This window comes from Lontra canadensis, unplaced genomic scaffold (assembly GCF_010015895.1).
Source record: "Lontra canadensis isolate GAN:19392208 unplaced genomic scaffold, GSC_riverotter_1.0 scaffold27, whole genome shotgun sequence".
NCBI classification, from domain to species: domain Eukaryota; kingdom Metazoa; phylum Chordata; class Mammalia; order Carnivora; family Mustelidae; genus Lontra; species Lontra canadensis.
The window spans coordinates 15,776,697-15,791,346 of NW_022631021.1; the positions used below are offsets into that span (position 1 = coordinate 15,776,697).

General features: G+C 36.3%; 1 protein-coding gene across 22 annotated transcripts in view; it reads left to right on the forward strand.

Annotated features, from left to right (window-relative positions):
• Positions 1-14,650, forward strand: part of DST (dystonin) — a 466,510-nt gene that overhangs the window by 422,615 nt on the left and 29,245 nt on the right. For all 22 annotated transcript variants that reach the window (XM_032864474.1, XM_032864488.1, XM_032864489.1 and 19 more), the window contains 9 exons: positions 1,182-1,283; positions 3,198-3,371; positions 3,681-3,836; positions 6,428-6,625; positions 7,216-7,344; positions 10,073-10,240; positions 11,088-11,243; positions 11,655-11,861; positions 14,400-14,519. In XM_032864474.1, coding sequence (XP_032720365.1) covers positions 1,182-1,283; positions 3,198-3,371; positions 3,681-3,836; positions 6,428-6,625; positions 7,216-7,344; positions 10,073-10,240; positions 11,088-11,243; positions 11,655-11,861; positions 14,400-14,519 — 1,410 coding nt within the window. The remainder of the gene's footprint in view (positions 1-1,181; positions 1,284-3,197; positions 3,372-3,680; positions 3,837-6,427; positions 6,626-7,215; positions 7,345-10,072; positions 10,241-11,087; positions 11,244-11,654; positions 11,862-14,399; positions 14,520-14,650) is intronic.

The following is a 14,650-nucleotide window of genomic DNA, read 5'->3' on the forward strand; positions in this document are numbered from 1 at the left end:
GAAAAAATTCACTACAAATAATATCTTATATAACTTTACTCCTTCCCCCACTTTTTAACCAGAGAGATAATTTATTGGTTAGGTTTCAAAGGCCAGTAACTAATCAGGCTCCAGCCCTCAGTTTCTAAGACCAGATCATAATTTTCCTGAACTACTGGTAAGGACTGAGTTGTGCCCTCTCCATGGCTAAGAGATGGCACTGCTGCCATTTGCAGACTGTTGGCCTCCGGAGCCATTAGCCAGAGGGGTCTGGCTAGGCACCAGGACTCATACTCTGTCCTTACCCCTGCTAGAAAAACAAGACCCACTGGAGGTTAGTAGCATCACCTGTGGGAAATGAAGGGCCACTTGATTTATTAAATAGCTGGGGCTAGCTAGAGCTAGATCTTAAAGGTCCAGAAGCTCTAGACATTTCAGGGTTTGATTGTGAAGTAAAATAAATTTTATTTCCTGGTTTTCTGCTTAAGTTCTTGGGTTTATTAATGATAACCAAAAATACCAGATAGTTTCCTTCTATATGGTCTGGCAACGTTGTTAAAGTCCATTATGATTTTGTGTGTTCAGTATCTGAAAGAAATGTGAGTTGTGCCTTTCTGAAATGTTTGTATTACGTAACAAGAACAGGAGAAATAGATTGTGCAGTCTGTGCTGTAATTCAGAGTAACGGTCATAATATTAATCTCTGTAGGCGCAGGATTTTAATGCTAATCTAAATAACATGTCAGGCTTTAGTTGGGCCAACTATTTCACTCAAGTGCTGAACAATAAACTTTTTGCTAATTTGAATAAGCAGATGGATTTGAATATTTTTCTTTCAGTATTTTTATATCATCTGCCTCTTAGACATAAGAAAGCATGGAGAATTCTATCTCATGTGTTGGAATTTCTAAAACTTTTTTTTTCAGATGCATGTGTTTGAAAATTCTTAGTATTCTAAGATTCTATTCAGAAAAGAATTTCCTTTGCAAACTTGGATGCAGAATTGGAGGTTATGTCTACTGCATATTTGGGACAACTTTTTCAGCATATTGTTGCTTTTATTTAGGTGAACCATCTTAATTGGTAAAATGGGCTCAATTCTTAATACCTGTATAGATTTATGATTGTACTTTTCTGTAACACTTGGGATGTTATAACAATTTCAGATGTATTGATAACTCGTGGACTAATGTGTTTTTCAGGCCGTGTTTGACTGGGTAGATATTGCGGGTGGTAAATTAGCTTCAATGTCACCAATTGGAACAGATCTTGAAACTGTCAAGCAGCAGATTGAGGAGCTAAAGGTATGTGTGGACTTCATTAATTTCAAAGATTGCATTTTATGTTCTTTATTCATAGGATTCTTTATGCAAATTTATTTTACATAATTAGTTAACATTTTGATTGTGAAACTGGTTTAATAAGGTGCTTGTACAAAATGAGCAGCATGTAAATGCTCATTAAATGATAGAAAATGCCAGTCTTATTATTAAATCAGTCCCTGTTCATTATAGAAAAGTCAGAAAATACAAATGAGAAAAAAAAAAAAAGTGGCTTTTTTAAAGCCACCCAAAATGTTATGTACCCAGAGGCAACTACTCTTAAGATCTGATTTACAGCCTTTCAGATATCCTCCTGTTGGAAATGCAGTGAGGAGGGGGAGGTGCAGGTAGGGTGTGGGGGGGTGTGTTTTATGCATATGTAGCTCAGACTATAAGGATTTTCATAACTGCATTATTCAGGAGTGTTTCATTGCCCTCAGTACCCATATAGCACCATTTTTGTTTTCTTCAGGGGGTCAGAGTAATCCATTTAGTCTAACAGGCTAAAGAAACATCCGTGGTCTAATAGTATTTCCCAAAATGTTTGTTTTGTAAAAATGTTTGTGGTTTTCCATCTGCTTTCCTCTGTAATTTTTGCTTTTGTGGTTCTTGATCTCCAGCTATGAAAATGGCTGGACTGTTTCCTCTTTGAATTCCTCTGTGCTGGTGATGATTTATCCAAGTGGGATCAGCTGTTTCCTTCCTGATTTCAAGTTTCCATCCACAGAGATATCACACCATTTTCAATGAACTCTGCTAGATTTTTTTATATAGTTATTACCTGGGTTTAAAATTCTAGCATTTTCATCTCTGAGTAAAATTTAGAATATTTCATTTAGAAATTATTATGGTTGCCATCATTAGATTGCAGTTTTTTTAACTATATGTGATCATGTAGTAAATACATGATATACTTTGTGTACATTCACAGGTGTACACTTTTGGATATTTACATATATCTCAATAGTTTTCATACAGCAGGCTGCTTAAGAGTGCTTTCTCTGAAATTAGATTGTCTCACATTACATCCCAGTGCTTCTACTTAGCCAGATACCCTTGGGACAGTTCTCTAACTGGTCTCACTTTTATGCCCTTAGCTTAAATTGAGAATAAAATTATTTTCTTTACAGGCCTGGTGAAAATAAAGCACGTATTCATGATACCTTAGTTAGTATTTATTATTATTATTCTTATGCTTGAAAAGAATTAAGGGACTGTTTAGCCATTAATGACTTACTACTTAATGATTTACTATTACAGATTAAAAATAAATATTTTATGAAAGGACAGTCTCCTACAAGCAACCATTTGCTAACCTGTGTTGGTTGGCAACGCCAAGATTATTAAATACACGTTTAGTGAGTGCTGGGAGAGAAAATAATGTTATTCTGAGTCAGCAGTGGGTGAGGTGTAGGAATAACTATTAACACAGCACAGCTATGGAAAACATAAAATGTTCAGTGGATACAAGATGTGTATATATTTTTGAGCAAGCAATGTTAACCTGGGTTTCTTAGAGATATTTTGGGGGAGTTTTTATTTTTTATTTTATTTTCTATAATTTCAAAGCTCACATATTGAGTATCTGTAGACATTAGAAATAAGATTAACCTTGTAATTTCTTACCTTTTTTTTTTTTTTTTTACCGTAGGGGACAAAAGTGTGAGATATCAAAATTATAAATAGAAATACCTTTCCATCATAAAACATTGAATAAAGAAAAAAGACTTCTCATCTTTTTTAATTTATAATTCTTTTGTGTTAGATTTTTATTTCTCTTCACCTCCCTGACTATAAGAAGTACGAATTAGAATAAATATTGAATCCATAGAATTTTTTTGTTTGAAGTTTTGATTTAAAACACATTTCCTTTATATCTTTTTTTCTTTTTAATAGCAATTTAAGTCCGAGGCCTACCAACAGCAGATAGAAATGGAGAGACTGAACCATCAAGCAGAGCTTTTGCTGAAGAAAGTAACAGAAGAGAGTGACAAACACACTGTTCAAGACCCATTAATGGAGCTGAAATTAATATGGGATAGTCTGGATGAAAGAATTATCAACAGACAGGTAAACCCTGACACTTTCATTAAGAAGTTAGAAAAGTTCAAGTTCATATATTAAAGTAAAATCGTTATTAAAAGAAATTAGATAATTATGTACCTAAACTTTTAAAACCCCTAAAGTCTTATTTTATTAGAATTCTTCCTGTTTCTCACATGACTTTTTTAACCACAAGGAATTTCAAACTGGATATGTTGATTGGGCTTCATTGGATATGCTTTCAATTGATTTTTTTGCCTTTGTTACTTTTATAAAGGTATGTCATTCATAATATCGAATTCATATGGCTTTTCTTCCTCTTCACTTTCTTTGTAGCATAAGCTGGAGGGGGCTCTGTTAGCCCTGGGCCAGTTCCAGCACGCCCTGGATGAGCTGTTGACGTGGCTGACACACACCGAGGGCCTGCTCAGTGAGCAGAAACCTGTGGGAGGAGATCCTAAGGCCATTGAAATTGAACTTGCCAAGCATCACGTATGTAGCTGCATGTCGTGTTTCTCTTTGCATTTTTAGTACCATCAGATTGTTTCTGGTAGGTTTCCTCTTGATGGATTTTTCAAGTTTATGATTTTAGCACAGTTCCACATTTGCCGTTTGTAACTGACAATTAAGCTACTTAAAACACACTTTTTAAAAGGTCATGATCAAAATTTTTTCTCCGTGGTTCAAGGCAGTCGTCAAGAACAGCAAGGATGGGAAACTTCTGGTGAAGTTTTAAGGCTGCATGGCCAACATTGGTTTAAATCCCTGACTGTCCTTGTCACTGGATTGACATGGGCTAGTTTTAAAGGCTGTTGGGGAAAACCTACAAGTCATAGCCTCGAAATGTTCCACTGCAGGCTGTGTGTGTGTTTTCCCTCTGGTCACCCTTATCTTTGTGTATCTCACCTGCTGCTTGTTTGGCACGTTGGACATCTTTTCTGTTTGCCTATATGTCTCTCACTAGGTGGGAGTTTGCTCCATAGTCTCCATGTCTCCCTTAATTCCCACTGGCTTCCTGTGTCTTTAGTCTTTTTCTTTCTGAATCAGTCTTTAATAATATTTATTATGTTTACAAGGGTTTTTATATATATCTGCACTTGTTTAAAGCTTTAAATTAAAGATTTTAATCTTGAGATACATTCAGAACAACTTTATATTGTCATATTTGTGACATTTGGTTGAGAGTTCTTAATAAAGAAAATTCCCTATCTCTTTAGAGCCCGAGGGGTTTAGGGAACAAGAAAGCATGGAGCTGACCACAGTGGGCCCCAAACTGAAAGCAGGAGGCATCTGTTGGGCTTTAGATGATCTCCAGCCTAGGTCATCAGAGCAGACCTCACAGGGGTTGAGAGCTGATCTCTACCTTATTATGATAAAGTTCATTTGTCTAGAAAAATAAATCCTGAAACCCAGTTGTTAGAATCTTTGTGCAAATGACCAAAGCTATAGACTTGGCCAGGAAAAGTGAGATACATAATTTTTTTTTTTTCAGAGAAAAAAAAGAAAAAAGAAAAAAAAATTTCTATCTCTTAAGTCAATAGGCTTAATGAATAACAGGTTATGCTCAGTAGAGTTTATCCTGACAGTCAACAGTCTTTCATAGAACTTTAGCATTCACATTAATAGAAGCATCTTACCTAAGGTTAGGTCCTAAATTCTGACCATATATAAGTTTTCCTTGATTATCAAATAGTAAATGTTTAATAGTTTTACATGTTTGTTATATTAAAATGAAAGGTTTTTGACACTTTAGTGTCACGATAAACAGTTTTTTAGTATTCTTGGTTCAGTGTTCCTTCTTTCATACATCTCCCTATAGTAATTGTACTCTAATTTAAATTTCTCTCCTGCTTGGGGTGCTTGGGTGGCTCAGTCAGTTAAGCAAAAGCTTGGTTTCAGTTCAGGTCATGGTCCCGGGGTCCTGGAATCACGCTCCATGTCAGGGCTCTGTGCTCAGCAGGGCACCTGCGTCTCCCTCTGCCTCTGCCCCTTAGCCCCACACACTCTCTCTTCCTATATCTCTAAAATAAATAAATCTTTAAAAAACATTTCTCTCTATGCGGTCTATATGGTCATATATAATCTATATAGTCATTGCCCAACCATATCTGATTAGGCAGTTAGGACTTATTTTGAATCATTAATTTTTTTTAATTATTTAATGTCTGTCTTAAACCTTTGTTAAAAGCAATAATGACTAGTCAGACTGTCCTGCATGAAAATATGTTTATTCCCATGGTGTGAGTTTATATAGGATTTACATTTTCATAAACTTAGCAGTTGTCGTTAAAAGCAACGTACATCGGTGACAGGAGTTTTCTAGAATATAGTAGCAGTGGGGACATGACAGGCCCTGATGCAGTTATTTTGGCAAGGTATGAGTAGGGATCTTTTAGTTCTGTTTATCTATCTGTGAGGAGTTAGAAAGGTCTCCTTCTCCCTTCTCCTTCCATTTCTTAAAGGTCAGAAGTGAAAGGGCTTAAAATCACCAGCCCAGTTGCTGGAAGAAGGGAAGGAATTTCTCCATCCCTCTCCTTGCTTTTCTGGTGCCTAGGCTCTGCCTTATGTAGCAGGAGTTTGACCATTCAGAAGAATGAATTTTATAGATCTACCTTTATACTTTGACCACAGGAATATTTAACTCTTACCTCTGAAAGTGATTAGTATTGTTAACTTATCAAAGTACATGCTTTTTATAAAGATCCCTCCTTTTTAAAAATTATTAAGACATGAAAATTAAGTTCAATTAGAATGATTATGAATCAAATGAAAATGTATAGAACCTTTTAGTTATAATCTCCAGATATTTAATGTCCTCAATTTGCAAGGTTATCCTAATGCAAAGAACTAACAAAATGTTCTTACATAATCATTTCAGGAGCTATTGGTAGACTAAGGGTATATCCAGGAAAGCTGCAAAATTAAGGGAAAAGAAGGCCACCATTTTAACACTTTCTTGTATTAAAATTCTCTGCATATGTTTTTGCTTCAGAATGTTTTATACTCAGCAAATTAAAGTTGCATGAAAAGTGATGTTAACATGTGATGAGCTAGTAAACATAGTGTTATCTTAATATTTTCAGGTGCTTCAAAATGATGTATTAGCCCATCAGTCCACAGTGGAAGCCGTTAATAAAGCAGGAAATGACCTAATTGAATCAAGTGCAGGAGAAGAAGCAAGCAGCCTTCAGAACAAGCTAGAGGTTTTAAATCAACGCTGGAAAAATGTTTTGGAAAAAACAGAACAAAGGAAGCAGCAGCTGGACGGTGCCTTGCGCCAGGTGAGTAAGAGTAAATTCTCAAACATTCATTGTCCTACAAGACCAAAATAGCATGGAATTCTGGGGCTCCTGGGTGGCTCAGTTGTTTAAGCGTCCACTCTTGATTTCGGCTCAGGTGGTGATCTCAATGTCTTGAAGTGGAACCCTGCATCAGGCTGTGCATTCAGTGGGCAGTCTGCTTGAGATTCTCTCTCTCCCTCTCTCTTTGCCCCTCCCCCACCCCCCATGATTTCGCTCTCTTTCTCTCTCTCTTTCTGTCTTTAAAATAAATAAATAAGTCTTTATAAAAAAGTAGCCTGGAATTCTTTGATTGGTTTGCAGACCCTCATTTGATTTTTATCCCTCAAGGAGAGGAGTAAAAATAAGTGGGATAAAGAACAGAGCAGATGAGAAGACAGCCCTTTGGTTCTTAGTGTAATAGTCTTATCTGCTAGGGCTCTCATTAGGAAAGGCAGACAAATCCATTTGCACCTGCCTGCTCTTAAGAATGCGTGGAGAGGCTTAGCAGGCCGGGATTGTTTAAACCTTGTTTTCTGCTAGAAAGTGACAATGTGTTTACGGCCCAGACTTAAAATTCTCTATCACTCCAGGCCAAAGGGTTCCATTGTGAGATTGAGGATTTGCAGCAGTGGCTAAAGGACACAGAGCGTCATCTGTTAGCTTCCAAGCCGCTGGGAGGTTTACCGGAAACAGCCAGGGAGCAGCTTAATGCCCACATGGTAAGTCTATTATTTCCTACAGCTGTGGCCTCCGATTAAGACCCTGACCAGTTGGTGTGGGCCCTGGTGCTAAATAAATTGTGGGAGAAGGTTTAAAGGATATGCAGTTTTATAGCACAAATCTTTGTAAGTGCTAGAAAAACCATTTACTGATTAAAATTTTCAAGTCAGAAACTATTCTTTATATCAGAGATTAGTGCATCAGTATATGAAGAAAGGTTTTAGAAGTCTAGACATTTTTTTAGAAGCAAGCTTTTCCCCCATAAAATGATGAGCTTGTATGGATAGTAACACAACATAGTGTAAATCTAAACTGTTGTATCTTGAGTGAAAAGAAGAATTCCCAAAGTAATTAGAATTGACTTTAAAGCTACTGCTGTAAGCATTATACTCCCACCTCGTTGTCTGGAGGGCTGGAAAGTATGTACTTGTTCTATTCAAGAGTTACTTATTTGTTTTAATGGTGTTCACACTGTATCTTTTTCAACTTCACACCTATAGTAGCTATGGACCAACAGGAGGCTTCTGCTAATTATCCAATTGGAAGCATTGTGCCTGTGGGCTATTCCCACCCAGATTCTATGGCACTGTCAATTCTTAAAGATAAGGATGAAAAAAATAATGAAACTCGGGACTCTGGCTTTCTTTCACAGAAATGTGGACTGACAAATTAAATTTAGACTTCAATTTATTGACATTTCCTATTCATTTGCATTGTAACTCAGCTTTAGAGGTTCTGAGAGAAAGGAGTCTATTTCAGATTTTGAAAACTAATCGTTTTATGTACTTGTGAATTTGCATCAGAAAATTTTTTTAATATTCTAATGCTAATAATTAGTATTTGGGAAATAAAAGTACAGGTACTTAGGAATCGGGCATAAGAAATGGGCCATTATACATTAAAGCCTGTCGTCTTTATTGGATGTAGTGTTGTTGTAAGAGCTTATTGAAAAGGCACTTGGTTGTAAATAATTTTGAATTTGGTGCTTTGGAAAGGAAGTAACCATCCTTGTAGGTATTGTGAAGAAATGCAATGGAGGTAGCATCTTATTCAGTAGCTATGAGCAGTTAAAATCAATTCTATCAATCCAATATAGAATTTCCTAGAAACCTTTAATGTATATTCATTGTTCTAGAAAATTACTGTGTATGTGGTTTTGTTGTTGTTACTGTCATTTTTTTGGTGCCACAGGGGACCCATTTGTTTCGTTGAAAAAATAATTGACTAGTAACTCGGCATGCTTGTGTTTTCCTTTTCCATAAAACCTAACTGACTTTCAGATACTTCTTACTTTCCTGGAACTACCTTCATAGTTAATCAGGGACAATGTCCATTAAGTAGAAGTTTAATGACTTCTTAAACTAACATACTTGGGATTATTCTCTAATAACAAATAGTTTTTCAGTGTTGATTTAGAAGAATATAGTAAAAAGGTGGAAAGCAAAGAACTTACCTTAGAAATACTTTACTTTTAGAAAAATATTACTGTACATATCCACTTACTTGGCTTGAGTGAGGTATTGAAAATGAGTTTGCTTAACCCAATAGAGTTGTAAATTCCATGATTTAAGGAATTCTAAACAGTTATAGGTACTTGTTAATATCATTTTAGTAATACTCTTTTGATTTGGTTGTGTTAGAAATGAAAGAAACTAAAAAACCTGGAATATTACAGTTTCCTGAGATTTAGCTGTATTTAAAAGTTTTGCTTTAGGATTAAAGGCTTTTGGTAGGTGATATTATAACTATGTTCAGAAAGTTTTTTGGGTTTTTCTTTTTTTAGGGCTTAAGAAATTACAAAGTTTTGAGAAGATAAAAATGTTTTGGAATTAGTAGTAATGCTTGCACATCTTTGTGAATACATTAAAAAACACTGAATTATGTACTTTAAAATAGTGAATTTTATGAATTATATCTCAGCTTTAAAAATTATTGAACTATGTTAGTTGAAAATGTTGAAAATATTAGACACAGGATGTATTTTTTAATAGGAGCTGTAATTTGACCCATATTATAATTGAACTAACGAAAGAGAGCTGGTCTTAGGTTTTTACATGAATGTAACTCTTTTGTGTTATTGATACTAAATTCTGAATTTGCCTCCATAATTTTTTAATATTCTCTGTAGAAGGAACACAACTGCATTGCAGTTGAAAGCTTTAAAAATTCTATAAATGAGAGTAGTATCCATAGTACCACAAGTTTGTCTTTTTTAATTCCAAAGTTTGAATAACCGGCTTCAAATCTCTTACTGTATTGGGTCTCTATTTTCTATTCATTGTTTGTCTTCTGAGCACAGAATTAACTTATCTAAAAATTATTACAGCCATTGTATCACAGTCTGAGGAGAGACTTAGAAAATCCATTTTACAGAGGAGGAAACTGAGGCCCAGAGAGGTTAAATTAGCCACTCAGGGTCACAGACCTGATTGGTTACAGTGCAGTGAAACCTTTCAGGAAAACATTTAAAACATTACTTCATAAACTTTAGCATGCTGGAATGGACCGATAATGATAGCACCATTTCTGAGCTTTCTGGCAGACAGGATTATGTCTACAGGTTTAGGTGTTGTTTCAGTACAGTGAAAAATTTGAATGTCAGGGTTATTCTGGGTTGGATAGAGGTGAATATAGGATAAGGGGCTTGGGATTGATGACCTCGAAAAAGGAACTCTTGGATTTTATTCTCTTAAAAGTGATATAACTTGGGGGGATATCTCAATTTAGGAAATCTGTGCTGCCTTTGATGTTAAAGAAGAAACATACAAAAGTCTGATGCAGAAAGGCCAGCAGATGCTTGCAAGATGCCCCAAATCTGCAGAGACAATTGACCAAGACTTAAATAACTTGAAAGAAAAATGGGAATTGGTGGAAACCAAGCTCAATGAAAGGAAAGTATGTGCTTTAATTAATGCCCTAGAATGATCGTTTTAGTTGTTTTATTTTGTGGGCTTTACTTTATCTCTGAGTAGAATTATCAGTGGAACTTTTAATGATCTGTGTTTAAATTTTCTTTGTATACATATGGAGGTTTCATGGGGTCAGTTGGAAATAATATTCTCTTTTAACGTGGGAGAACAGAGTTAAAGCAGTCTAGTCAAACAGATCATATATCAGGTGTTACTAGGTATATTTTTAAATTTGTGAACCACACTGATTCTGGATATTTAAATAATTCTAATCACACTTATTTAAGTATGTAGTGGGAAGGGAAAAAAGGAGGGCAAGAGAGCGATTTGATCATATATATAATAAGCACTTCCATAATAAAAGTCATGTAAAGGGATTAAAATTATCAGTGTTTAATGCTATCAGAGAAATGATAGGCTAGGAATACTAGATTGTGTGCCCTGACTGACAGAGCATAATGTGCATATATTTCTTAGTACTTTGACCCCCAACATTAATCATGTGAATGTCAAGTTTTCTTTCTACAGATTCTGTTTAGTAATTATGTTCTGTGATATTCTGTGGTTAATTGCCCCCAAATCACAATTTTAGTTTGTATTAGATTTTTTTGTTTTTAGCTGCAGTGAGATCTTCTCACTATACTGAAGGGAGTTTGGTTTGCCAGTATTTTAGTGAAAGCCCATTACATTCATAAACTGTTTAGGTAATACAGAAATACAGATTAAGTACAAATAAAGTGTGGATGGGAAGGAAATCTGCCAGAGAGTGGTTAAACTGGGGCAAGGGAGGGGGAATTAAATATCACCAAATACTAAATAATCTGTCTTCGCAGACTAAACTGGAAGAGGCCCTCAACTTGGCAATGGAGTTCCACAATTCTCTCCAAGACTTCATCAACTGGCTAACCCAGGCAGAGCAGACCCTAAATGTGGCTTCTCGGCCAAGTCTTATCTTGGACACCGTCTTGTTTCAAATCGATGAACACAAGGTATGTTGTACTCACATGGCTAGCATTCTCATTTCAGGCCTATTTGGACAACACACTCTTTTAATGTCAGAAGCATGAACTTAGTGGTTTGAAAACTTTATTTTATCCTTTAAAATGGTTTGAGCTTTTGGTTTGACACCAAAAGCATTTTTAAGATAAAGCAGTTTTGTTTTGTTTTTTTAAAGATTTTATTTATTTGACAGACAGAGATCACAAGTAGGCAGAGAGGCAGGCAGAGAGAGAGGAGGAAGCAGGCTCCCCGCTGGCAGAGAGCCCGATTCGGGGCTTGATCCCAACACCCCGAGATCATGACCTGAGCCAAAGGCAGAGAGCCACCCAGGCACCCCAAAATAGAATAGTTTTTCATTTGTTTCTAATTCTGCCTTTTTTTTTTTTTCCCCTTTGGTAAAGGTCTTTGCCAATGAAGTAAATTCTCACCGTGAGCAGATAATAGAGCTGGACAAAACTGGAACCCACCTGAAATATTTCAGTCAGAAACAAGATGTTGTCCTAATTAAGAATCTATTGATCAGTGTCCAGAGTCGATGGGAAAAAGTGGTTCAACGGTTAGTAGAAAGAGGAAGATCTTTGGATGAGGCAAGGAAGAGAGCCAAACAGGTAAACTTTTATAAAACTCTCTGAACTTGGCAATCAATCAGTTCTAGGTGTTGAAATACATATCATGTTGTTAAAAGTACTTTTGTTGCAAGCTGTATTCGTTGTAACAATCGTGGCACAAGGCCAAGATGTTTATTTCCTAAAAGGGCTGTGGCCTGAGTTTCAATGGTGACATCACTCTTTGCCCTGGCAGCACCTTCCGGTCCTGAGGACTGATCTTGAAAAGACTGATTATAGCTTGGCTTCATAGACTAACTGTTATCATTAAGGTCCAAAAAGAGGCTCAAATTTTTTGCTGTGAGTTTGGTTTGTTGGTTTTTCCCTTTGTTCTTGCAATCTCTACTCTCATATTCAGACTAAGTCATTATACTTTATTAAATTGCTACCTTGTGTTTAGCTTCTCAGCCAGACTTTGTCCACAGACTCTCAGGGCCGAGAGGGGGATGCTTGACCCTCTAGGCAGCTTCCTGAAAGGGCAGATTCTATGTCTGAGCTGGCAGTTTCTCCTCACCTCTCTGAATCTGTACCCTTGTTGACAGGCTATCGTTTCTTCTCTATTATTTTGATGCAGTTCCACACTGCTTTTAAATTAATTGTCTGAAAAAAAAAATAAAAAAAAAATTAATTAATTGTCTGAAACTTTTAGGGCTGTTTTATTTTTCCTTTTTTGTTTAAGCTAGACAATCTGGAAAATCTCACAAGGAACGCCCCTTCCTATCTTCCCCTGTTATTAATATTCCATTCCTAGACTAAATACAGAGAAGAGGTAAAATTCCGTGTCTCTGTGCTCCAGGGAAGAGAGAGAGGTGCCTGCCTTGGTTGGCATAGATCTCTGAATTTTGCTAGAAACTCAGTATAATGTTGAGGCTGAATTTTCTAATGACTCTTTTTGCCCCATTTAGTTGCATTTTTCTGTAACTGGCATTTCACTCCATTCTTCTGGGGAGCCAGGCTCCGTCGGGTGATATAGAAGATGTCATGGGAGTCACATGTTTCAGTGTTTAAAGCTCTCAGCACAAATTTGTTAAAAGCTTTAGAAATGACAAATGGCATTGTTGTAGGATTACATGCTGTATTGCTTCTTTTTGAGGGGGATATATGATGTGTTCAGTGTTATCAGTGAGTCTGGAATAGAATCAGTGCCTTACTGTGTTTTTTAAGACAGTATTAATGATAAGCCTGACATCCTCCTCTCCACCAACATAGCAGTATCCTCTGTGATGGGGGCATTGCTTGACTTACAAACATCTAGTTTATAAAAGTGTTTGTCCTTTCTCCATGCTGTCAGTTCTGTTTCCTCATTTTGTTTAGTCTGTAAGGTTTTTTTGCTGCTTTTTGGGTGCAAAAGTATAGCATTTCCTCTATTTCTGTGGCTTAAAAATAGTTTTTAAAGGAGGACCAGCCTTAGAATCTGTGCCTTTGTACCATTAAACTTGCCATCTGTGATAGCAAGACTACCAAACACTGTGACTATTTCTTTATTTCTTATTATTCTAACATCTTAGTTTGGGTTCGGATGTGGATCATAGTCCTCTGACTTTGGCAGTTTCTGTGCCTCTTCTGGCCTCTGTATTTTCATTTTTAAGTTGATCGGAGTTGTCGGAAGGATGTGTCGGGGGATAGGTTTGCAGGGAGGTGACCTCATCGGGCCCTGTCAGCCTTGTGATCCCGTGCTCTTTTTCTTTATTGCTATGTCTCTTTTTGTTATTCCATTATTAATGTGCTTTGATATAAAACAGACTTTATTTTGATGACATCAGTTTTTTGTTATGTATCTGTCCACTTAAGTTTATTATGAGTAATTACTTATGACCAGTCTCACAATTTGGTATCCCAAAATAGTATTCACTAGTTCTCTGTGATAAACAGAAAAGAGACCATGGCTGAAATCAAGTATACGTAGCCCCAGAATAGTGCAAGGTCATAGATGCCAAAGAGAATTACGTTTTCTTAGAATTCACATACCGTGGGTGCTCTTACATATAAACCAGTACATGAGGCACAGGCATGAATTTGAGGATTCTGATAGCAGCAGTAAAGGTACTGAACTCCCTTTGTATTAAGTAGGAATGGTAAGGCCTTTGTTGTTGTTGTTCTTGTTACTTTTTAGGACCGATTTATAAACTTTATCTTTCGTCCCTCCCTTTTTGTTCCTTTTCCTTAACATGGGAGTGAAATACCTTAGAAGTAGACCCAAATCTGTCAGTGAGGGCAGTGGACAAATAAAATTCTCTTGACAGTTTATGTTAATTACTAAGCAAAAGGAAAGGGAGGTAAGTTCTCCCTGGTGTTTGCTGTTTCTAAGCTCATTTCTGTTTTTGTTAAAGTTTATGTGTTTGGATGAGTTACAACAAAGTGACCATGGTGGGGTCACAATCACAGAAGTCAAGAGTTAATAAGACATTTGTAATCCGATGAAGGCACTGCTTTCTTCTTTTTTAGGGGAAATTTGAATTAATTTTAACATTTTTATGAATTTCTATATATCGTAAGCATACCAGAAAATTTTCTGGACAGAAATGTACATTTCTTTTACAGTTTCATGAAGCATGGAGTAAACTTATGGAATGGCTAGAGGAATCAGAACAGTCTTTGGATTCTGAGCTAGAAATTGCCAATGATCCAGACAAGATAAAAACACAACTTGCACAGCATAAGGTGGGTCTGCAATTAAGAAAAGCATATATGCCATTCTTTATCTCAAGATCACTTTTAAATTCTTATTTGGTTGTGTATTTATTCATCACTAGGGGGAAGAAAAGGCCATCCAATATGGACCTCCATTAAAT